This window comes from Leuresthes tenuis, unplaced genomic scaffold, assembly GCF_036924035.1.
Source record: "Leuresthes tenuis unplaced genomic scaffold, fLeuTen1.0.hap1 SCAF_22, whole genome shotgun sequence".
Taxonomy (NCBI): Eukaryota; Metazoa; Chordata; class Actinopteri; order Atheriniformes; family Atherinopsidae; genus Leuresthes; species Leuresthes tenuis.
Window position 1 is genome coordinate 2,640,673 of NW_027325376.1, and position 10,721 is coordinate 2,651,393.

General features: G+C 43.8%; 1 protein-coding gene across 1 annotated transcript; it reads right to left on the bottom strand.

Annotated features, from left to right (window-relative positions):
• Positions 1-2,590: 2,590 nt before the first annotated feature.
• Positions 2,591-7,963, bottom strand: LOC140281915 (uncharacterized). The gene is made up of 6 exons (XM_072376426.1): positions 7,901-7,963; positions 7,604-7,648; positions 7,179-7,436; positions 6,849-7,094; positions 6,484-6,666; positions 2,591-2,636 (listed from the first exon to the last, which is right to left on the bottom strand). Exons 1-5 carry the CDS (start codon positions 7,929-7,931, stop codon positions 6,497-6,499), a joined length of 750 nt encoding a protein of 249 aa, XP_072232527.1. The 5' UTR covers positions 7,932-7,963; the 3' UTR covers positions 2,591-2,636; positions 6,484-6,496.
• Positions 7,964-10,721: the final 2,758 nt, after the last annotated feature.

Consider the following 10,721-nt stretch of genomic DNA (forward strand, 5'->3'; position numbering starts at 1 on the left):
GGGGTCCTTAGGCAAGACCCCCTTACCCCATCTGCCTACCTGTAAGTCGCTTTGGATAAAAGCGTCTGCTAAATGCATAAACATAAACATGTATATACTTCAGACAATACTATATAGTATCTATATCTATATAGATATAGATACTATATGTATATATAATACATAATCCTAGTATATATAATATACTAGGAAGTACAAAAGTACGTTGTAAGTGTACTTGGTATTATGGCTTTGGTTTCTACTTTTGGAAAACAATGCCTCAGAGGAAAAGTATCCTTCTTATTTCTGTCAGAGCAGACAGAACTGGTTTCTGCTGATGAAAACACCAATGCAGCTGTTTTTTTACAGACAGAGATAATGCAAGTATTCCTTCAAATTGGGAGCTGACCCTATAGATATATAGAGATATACACCAAGCAGACAATCAACTGTTGGCAACATCTGGATTCTCCCTGAACATCTGTGACTTTTGTCTATTTGGTGCTCAACACACTTTCTGCAGCAGATCCAGCATGTTGATTTGGTTTTGGGTTTGTCAGCGAGAAAAAAAATTCTGATTGGCCGTTAAAGCAAGCCGGGGAATCCCCGACTTCCCCCCATTTAAGCCGTCTCTCCTTATTATTCGATTCGGCCAAGCTGCAGCCTACATGAAACTGGCTCATCAACAGGACAATGATCCCAAAGACAGCAGAAGATCTACAACAGAATGTGTGAAAAAGACGATTCCTCCACAACCATATGAGAGACCGAAAACGTCACACAGGAAACCATTACTGCAGCTGAAGCTGCCGAAGCTACCGCCACAAGCTGCTGGATCAGGGGATGGAAAATGAATTTCTATCACGATGGGTTGTTGTTCATTTAAGGTGGTATTTACTTCCATTTCAGACCTGGTACAAACCCGATGATTCTTCTTACGTCATGATATGTAAAAAATGAAGACCAGAAAGGGTGTCTGCAGAGTAGAGATGTAAGCATACCTGAATACTGACATGTGGGTTGGTCGTCCTCTGAGGGTGAATGAACGTTGGTACACGGGTAGATTGATACTGCAGTACAGGAAAAGGAAAAACCATGCATCAAAAGACACGTGATGGAGAAGTTACACTTTTTGTTAATTACCTCTGTTCCAGTAATCTTTGCCAAAGTGATGAAGTCCCATCATCACCAACAGAAGCATCAATAAAACGATCACAACGATCCACGGTGTGCTTTCACAGGAGGGACTGACTATAAAAGGATGATAAATTACAACGTTTTGTTGTTTTTTTTAATTGAAAGACTTAAAGTGTTTTAAAGTAAGCTTTAAAAGTGAAAATGTTGCCTTAAAAGGACTAAATAAAGAAATGATTAAAACGTAATGTTTTAAAGTGATTAATTTGCATTTCTGTGCTTGTTTTAGCACCCTCTGACATTTTCTGTTATTTTCTTTCGTATCACCTGTATGTGTAAAGCCTCCGACAGCCAGCCAGCTCTCTGCTGATTCTCCGACTCCTGGGATGTTACATTTGTACAGTCCTTCATCAGACTTGGAAACTCCGCTGATGGTCACGCTTCCTGTGGAGCTGCTGCTGATGTGGAGTCCATCTTTATAGAAATCAGTTGTAAAATTGAAGGACATCGTCTTGTTTCTGCAGCTCAGAGTCACAGCTTCTCCCTCCATCACAGGAAGAGCAGGACTCTCCAGGATCACAGAGCCACCTGAACAAAAAGGGTTTGATATTCACCTCCTGTTAAAATCTTGATGAATTCATAACAAACATCCATGTGTCAGTGCAAACATACCAGTGACAGTAATACTGATGATGTTGCTTCCCTCCCATCTTCCAGCCACACACACATAGTCTCCACTGTCCTCTGAATAAAGGGCTTTGATGCTGCAGGTTGATCGTGTTGGGCTTGTACCAGTGGTGCTACATGATTGTAATTTCCCCTCAAGCTTTTGTAAGACTCCATCATTAAACTCTGACTCGCAATGAAAAGTTACCTGTTCATAGCTAAAGAACTGCAGTTTGTCTGGAGTGACATGAAGAGAAGCTGAATCTGAGACAAAGAATAAGAGATCGGTTCAGAGAGACATTTATGACGCCTCTACAATTACAGAAAAACACTAAAATTTTATTCTTGTCCACATTTTCTGACAACTTTGTCAGTGTTTCTAGACACAATAGTGAATAGATAAGGTTCAAGTTAGCTGGTACTGACCGACTCTCTGATCATGTTCACACTGCAGGATCATCACAGTCATCACTGAAACAACATTAAACACGACAGAGACGTGTTTATTACAACATATGTACAATATATGCGTCTGTTAAAAAAGTGCCACATTTCAGCTTTAAGTTTGATATGTGAGATCAAAGCCTTAAACAAAAGGTTCGTCTACAGGAAACTTTTGAAACACCACAGACTTTTAAACAGCCCTCATAACTTTAAACAGCCTCTTTATCTTTCATTCTTTATCTGGATGAGCAGGAAATGGCGATAAATGTGCGTACTCACACAGTCTGAAGCAGAGAGCTGTGACCTCCATGTCGTCTTGCTGCTGACTGAACGTGAGGCGGACGTAAAAAGTCGCTGAAGAGTGTTTCTTCCTGTGTGGCTTATTTCTGTAACAGCCTTCATAGAACCACAGCCTGTAGAAGGGGCTTTATTGTTATCACTAAGTGGGGGCAAAGAACAGAGGAGGACAAACGCTGCCTGTAGAAAAATGTCAAATTAATGTTTATCGGTTTGTTTTGTATTTTGTTATGTTGCACTGCAACAGATCAACTTCTCAGTCAGCACCATGGGGGCGCTAGAGGGAAACTGAGTATGTTTATCAGAGTTATTCAGATGCATAATCGGGTAACCAAAGATATACTGAACATTTTAAGTCAACTTTGGGAGGGAAATAAAAGGTCAGAGAGTCAAACTCTGGGGGACCATCAATGACACGAGGGGGAGGAGGGAGGTTGGTCAGGGGGTGAAGGGTGCTGTCCACCACTGGTTTGAGGAGAGAAATGTGAAACACGGGGTGAACCTTGAGAGCTGCCAGCAGTGTCAGGCAGACGGTGCAGGGGTTGATAACCCGCTCAATGGGATAGGGGCTGATGTAGCGTGGCGCCAGCTTCCTGGAGACCACCTGGAGGGGAAGGTCCCAGGCTGACAACCAGACCCGCTGCCCCACTTGATACTTTGGAGTAGGGATGCGATGTCTGTCCGCTAAATGTCGGTTCTTGGCAGCCATTCATTCCAATACGGCCCGAGCCTCACGCCAGACACGCCGCACCTGGGCCTGAGCTGTAGGTACAGCCACCTCCACCTCCTGACTTGGGAACAGCGGAGATTGGAAACCATGAGTGACCATGAATGGAGAAAAGCCCGTGGCTGAGCTGACCAGGGAGTTGTGGGCATACTCCACAGCTGGGTGGACCAGGAGGCCGGAAGACGTGATGTCATGTAGCGTTCTGCCTGGCCATTAGAGTGAGGATGATAACCAGAGGTGAGACTACAAGTGACACCTAAAGACTGACAAAAAGCCTTCCAAACCTGAGAGGTGAACTGCGGACCCTGGTCAGACATGATGTCATCAGGGATGCGATGCAGACGGAACAAATGCTGAATTAGAAGGTCAGCGGTCTCCAAGGCTGATGGAAGCTTGGGAAGACTGAACAGACTTTAGAGAAATGGTCAATGCAGTAAGTATAGTTGTGTTTCCTTCAGATGGCGGAAGACCAGTGACAAAGTCAACAGAGATGCAGGACCAGGGACGGTGTGGGATGGACAGCGGCTGCAGGAGTCCGGTCGGGGGGCGGCCTGAGGGCTTGTTGTGGGCACAAACAACACAAACCATGACAAATTCCCTGATGTCAGTGGACATGGAGGGCCACCAGAAGCGCTGGCAAATCAGGGCATTGGTCCGATTCATATCCAGATGGCAGGCGATTCCAGAAGAATAGCCCCACTGGAATACTGAGGGTCTTACCAGTGGGGGGAAAAAGAGTCGACCTTGTGGACAGTCTGCAGATGCCGGGTGCTGTTGAACCGCCTCCAGGACCTCCTGTTCTACCTGCCACTGGATGGCACCCACCACACAGAAGGGGTGGAGGATGGGGTCCGTTGCGGCCTCATCTGTATCCGTGGGAGTAAACTGACGAGAGAGAGCGTCCGGCTTACTGTTCTTGGGGCCAGGTCGGTAGGTGAGGGTGAAATTGAAATGGGCCAAGAATAGCGTCCACCGAGCCTGGCAGGAGTTCAGCCGGCGGCCAGAGAGGACATACGACAGGTTCTTGTGGTCAGTCCATACTATGAATGGGGGAGCCGCTCCTTCCAACCAATGCCGCCACTCTTGAAGGGCTAAGACGACCGCCAGCAACTCTTGGTTCCCCCCATCATAATGTCTTTCAGGAGGGGAGAGTTGACGAGAGAAAAAAGCACAAGGATGGAGTTTATTGTCCGCAGGAAGGCGCTGGGAGAGGACGGCCCCGACTCCTGAGTCTGAGGCGTCAACTTCCATGACCAACTGTCTCTCGGGATCTGGGTGACCAAGAATAGGAGCAGTCGTGAACATAGATTTTAACTTTCCAAAAGCCCGTTGTGCCTCCTGACTCCAGGTGAAGGGCCCTTTAATTGAAATCAGCTGAGTCAGTGGAGCAGCAATCTTGCTGTAGTTTCTCATAAAGGGCGTTCAAGGGAGCAGACGGGGCAACAAGGGCTGCAGCCGTGGTGGTTGCAGAAGGTAAAACTCAGGCATATGAGGAAATATGGTGAGGCCATAGAGAAGGACTTCCAGCTTGCTTTAAAGTAATGTTCTGGTAAACTTTTTGGCGACTTGGAAAAGGAAAGCAGGGTCCAATTCAGGTTGGGCTTGGCCTGTGTGGAGAACTGCAGACCCGAGCTGAGAATGTCATTAGGTGGTGGAAGGAGCACTTTGAGGATCTTCCCGAACTGACCAGCAGGTCTTGCACTGAGGAAGCGAAGTACTTTGACTTGGGGGAAGATTTGCCCATCACCTTGGCAGAGGTGGTAATGTTAGTTCAAAAGCTTCCTGGTGCTAGGGATGGATGAGATTCGCCCCAGGATGCTGAAGGCTTTGGACATTGTGGGGCTGTCTTTGCTGACGCCTTTTCAATATCACCTTGAGGTCTGTGACATCACCTGTAGAGCGAGAGACTGGGTTGGTGGTTCCCATTTTTAAGAAGGTGGACTGAAGAGTTGGAGAGGAGGCTCAAACCGATTGTAGAACCTTGGATTCAGCAGGAGCAGTATGGTTTTCACCCAGGTCGTGGAACAGTTTACAAGGTTTTCACCCAGAGTTACTGAGGGGTCATGGGAGTTTTACTATCTAGTCTATATGTGTTTTGTGGACTTTGGGAAAGGCTTAGGAACATATGCCCCAAGATATTCCATGCAGGGTGCTCCAAGTTAGTAGAGTTGTTTTCAAGGGCTATTCAGTCCCTGTTTAACCAAAGCAAAAGTTGTGTTTGCATTCTTGGCAAAAAGTCAAGCTCCTTCATGGTGCATTTTGGACTTGTTTGTGATTTTCATTGACAGGATTTTCCACTGGACCCGATGCCTCTTTGACCTGACTTCAGATAAGTGGAAGATAATGGATGGATGGATTGTTGATTTAAAATCGCTGCAAAAATGTTTGATTTTTTATTTTTCTCAAAAAATGTTTCTTTATGTGATACCTTTCAATGTACTATAACAACTGATCTGTGGGAAAAGGCCAAACTTGAATGTACTGTCATAGTTTGTGAGTTGTAATTTTTGTTGATGCTATTGTTCTGGACTGGATAGTGTAGTGGTATGATTTCCATCTTTCGTGTGGGTGACCTGGGTTCAAATCCCCTGCATGAAAGATACTACCTCCAGTAGGCATCCTCAGGCAAGACCCCCCTACCCTACCTTCCTACCTGTAAGTCGCTTTGGATAAAAGCGTCTGATAAATGCATAAACATGTTCTGTTGCACCACCAGGGGGATTTTGTGCCCAGATTTTGTCTGAGGCCTCTGCACCTCAGACATAAACAGCACCAAAGAAGCACAACTATCGCCTCCTGTGTCTGTGTTAGAGCCAAAAATGAAGTACATGTGCTGGACTATCTCTTTGTATTAACCACTGCAGCTTAGTTTCTGTAAATTTTATTTCAGCGCAGTGTAAGTCACAGTTCAGGTGTTCTCTCGAAGCAGCAGAGAGTCCGTTCACAGAGAAGCAGAGAGGCTGTGGTATTCTTTCAGAGTGGTGTTTAAAAAAAGCATTCTCAGTTTATTTTTAAGATCTTTATTGACACGACCCATGTGCTTCTACAAGCTCATATGCAGCTCTAAAACAGATATCAATGAATATATCAGTGTATCAGTTGACTTACTTTAAACAGCAACAGGCGCAGTGAATATGAGTCTGTTTGTGAATTTAAAAAGAAGAAACTGATGATATTTACGTGGTATTTCCTAAGTCATTATCTTAATGCTGAAACTATGTTTTATGAATCTTGACTTATTTTTTCCATTCATTTGTTGGGAGGAGATGGGTTCTGTCTTGTGGCTCTGAGTGTTCCACATTGAAGAAGTCCGACCAGCAGCAGCAGCACAGCCACCATCACAATGGTGAAAACAGTCCTTAAGATGACGTAGATGTGACAGCACTGACCCGAACAGGGACGAGTGTGAAGGTGTTGCTCTGCAGAGAGGACACAGATAATGTGTATGAGACACAACTGAGCTGGAATGTGTTGAAGGCTTTTTTAATAATTTTTAATTACAATCAAACAAAACAATTTTTTTAATGGATCAATAACATTCACTGTGGTTAGTAATCACTGACAGTCTGTCTGTCATCACTGAACCTGTTCAGGGTCTCACCTCTGACAGCCAGCCAGCTCTCTGCTGATTCTCCGACTCCTGGGATGTTACATTTGTACAGTCCTTCATCAGACTTGGAAACTCTGCTGATGGTCACGCTTCCTGTGGAGCTGCTGCTGATGTGGAGTCCATCTTTATAGAAATGAGTTGTGAAATTGAAGGACATCGTCTTCTTTCTGCAGCTCAGAGTCACAGCTTCTCCCTCCATCACAGGAAGAGCAGGACTCTCCAGGATCACAGAGCCACCTGAACAAAAAGGGTTTGATATTCACCTCCTGTTAAAATCTTGATGAATTCATAACAAACATCCATGTGTCAGTGCAAACATACCAGTGACAGTAATACTGATGATGTTGCTTCCCTCCCATCTTCCAGCCACACACACATAGTCTCCACTGTCCTCTGAATAAAGGGCTTTGATGCTGCAGGTTGATCGTGTTGGGCTTGTACCAGTGGTGCTACATGATTGTAATTTCCCCTCAAGCTTTTGTAAGACTCCATCATTAAACTCTGACTCGCAATGAAAAGTTACCTGTTCATAGCGAAAGAACTGCAGTTTGTCTGGAGTGACATGAAGAGAAGCTGAATCTGAGACAAAGAATAAGAGATCGGTTCAGAGAGACATTTATGACGCCTCTACAATTACAGAAAAACGTTAAAAGCACATTTTATTCTTGTCCGCATTTTCTGACAACTTTGTGAGTGTTTCTAGACACAATAGTGAATAGATAAGGTTCAAGTTAGCTGGTACTGACCGACTCTCTGATCATGTTCACACTGCAGGATCATCACAGTCATCACTGAAACAACATTAAACACGACAGAGACGTGTTTATTACAACATATGTACAATATATGCATCTGTTAAAAAAGTGCCACATTTCAGCTTTAAGTTTGATATGTAAGATCAAAGCCTTAAACAAAAGGTTCGTCTACAGGAAACTTTTGAAACACCACAGACTTTTAAACAGCCCTCATAACTTTAAACAGCCTCTTTATCTTTCATTCTTTATCTGGATGAGCAGGAAATGGCGATAAATGTGCGTACTCACACAGTCTGAAGCAGAGAGCTGTGACCTCCATGTCGTCTTGCTGCTGACTGAACGTGAGGCGGACGTAGAAAGTCACTGAAGAGTGTTTCTTCCTGTGTGGCTTATTTCTGTAACAGCCTTCATAGAACCTCAGCCTGTAGAAGGGGCTTTATTGTTATCACTAAGTGGGGGCAAAGAACAGAGGAGGACAAATGCTGCCTGTAGAAAAATGTCAAATTAATGTTTATCGGTTTGTTTTGTATTTTGTTATGTTGCACTGCAACAGATCAACTTCTCAGTCAGCACCATGGGGGCGCTAGAGGGAAACTGAGTATGTTTATCAGAGTTATTCAGATGCAGAGAGTTCAGAGAGTCAAACTCTGTATAAACTGGGGGACAATCAATGACACGATGTTTCTGTTTATGCATTTAGCAGACGCTTTTATCCAAAGCGACTTACAGGTAGGCAGATAGGGTAAGGGGGCCTCGCCTAAGAACCCCTACTGGAGGTAGTAGTACCTTTCATGCAGGGGATGGAGGGGGAGGAGGGAGGTTGGTCAGGGGGTGAAGGGTGCTGTCCACCACTGGTTTGAGGAGAATAATGTGAAATACGGGGTGAACCCTTGAGAGCTGCCAGCAGTGTCAGGCAGACGGCGCAGGGGTTGATAACACGTTCAATGGGATAGGGGCTGATGTAGCGTGGTGCCAGCTTCCTGGAGACCACCTGGAGCTCTGCATCCTGCAAGGTTTCTGCAGGCAAACCTTTAAATGATGTCACAGAAAAAGCGTCTCTCTGATGACCAAGAGAAGTTATTTTGCTGTGTAAGACAACAAATAATCATCTCAGAATCCTTCTGAGAAGAATTCTACATATAGAAGGTGTCTATCAGAGATTGCTGTAACCAGATTTAAAGAGTTGATTTCATCATCCTTTTCTTCACTGCCGTGTGCAGATATGACAGAGGACGGCTACCTACACTTTACTCCAGTAGAACTTCACTCTCTTGTTGACAGTACTATAGCTTCAATGCGTACAACACTGGACAATGTTGCCCCTCTGAAAAGGAAGGCAATCAGTCAGAAGAGGTTGGCTCCTTGGTATAATTCACAGCTGCGTGCGTTAAAGCAGACTGCAAGAAAGCTGGAGAGACAGTGGCGTTCCTCTAATTTAGAAGAGTCTCAATTAGTCTGGAAAGATAGTTTAATAACGTATAAGAAAGCCCTTCGTAAAGCTAGAACTGCTTATTATTCATCATTGATAGAAGAGAATAAGAATAATCCCAGGTTTCTTTTCAGCACTGTTGCCAGGCTGACAAAGAGTCCGAGCTCTGTTGAGCCATGTATTCCTTTAACTCTCAGCAGTGATGATTTCATGAGATTCTTCATCAATAAAACTGTTTCTATCAGAGAGAAGATTAATGGAATCCTTCCTACTATTATCACTGATGTATCATCAAGTAGAGCAGCTTTAGAAGTATCTTTAGAACCTGATTTGTATTTACTAGTTACTGCAATAGTCTCTTCTAAACCATCAACTTGTATTTTAGACCCAATCCCAACCAGACTGTTCAAGGAGGTTTTCCCCTTAATCGACACTTCCTTATTGGATTTGATCAATCTGTCTTTGTTGACAGGATATGTACCTCAGACTTTTAAGGTTGATATTATTAAACCTTTATTTAAAAAAACCTACTCTTGATTCAGAAGTGTTGGCTAATTATCGACCTATATCCAGTCTCCCTTTTTTGTTGAAAGTTCTTGAAAAAATAGTTGCAGTTCAACTTTGTGATCATTTACCGTTTTTTCACGACCATAAGGCGCACATAAAAGTTTTAGATTTTCTTCAAAATGTGCAGCGCGCCCTGTGTGTTGTTGTAAGGCGGACGTAGTAGAGAACACCATGAGAACGTTAAAGGGTGAAGTGCGCCGGGCAAGTTACGCCACAGCTTGCGAGTGGATTGTAGATGCTTGGGCTAACGTGTCTGCTAGCACTGTTGTTCGAGCTTTCGCAAAAGCCGGCATCATTTCCGAGGAGCCACACGGCTTTTACAGTGAAGACAGTGAACCTGGCATGTTTGATGGAGATTTAGCACAGCTGTTCAATACAGAAACAGAAGATGAAGACTTCGATGGGTTTGAGTTATGACGCACACTTGCTTGTTCAACCGTGTGTTTTAAATAAAGCACAAACAAACTGAGTTTTGCTCCCGATCTATTTTTAAATACAAAAACTTTCATGCTTGTGTGGATTGTATATAAAACTCGCACCCTATAATTAGGTGTAACAGCACTAGTGAAAGCTACCAATGATCTCCTCTTAGCCTCTGATAGCAGACTTGTTTCTGTGCTTGTCCTGTTGGATTTCAGTGCTGCATTTGATACGATCGATCACAGCATTCTGTTACAGAGACTTGAACATGTTATTGGGATTAAAGGAGCTGCATTAGGCTGGTTTAAGTCATATTTATGATAGATTCCAGTTTGTTCTTGTAAATGAAGAATCTTCCTCACACATCGGAGTAAGTCATGGAGTTCCTCAGGGTTCTGTGCTTGGACAGATTCTTTTTACTTTATACATGCTTCCATTAGGTAACATGAGACAGCGTGGCATAAATTTCCATTGCTATGCTGATGATACTCAGCTGTACTTATATTGATTAAACCAATAGGTTGGTCAGACTACAAGCATGTATTAAAGCCATAAAGACCTGGATGATTCAGAACTGTTTGCTTCTAAATTCAGACAAACTTTAGTGGTTCTCTTTGGACCCGAGCGCTTCAGGGAGAAACTGTCTTGTTATATAGTTACGGTATTTCCTTCCAGTTCTACAGTGAAGAACCT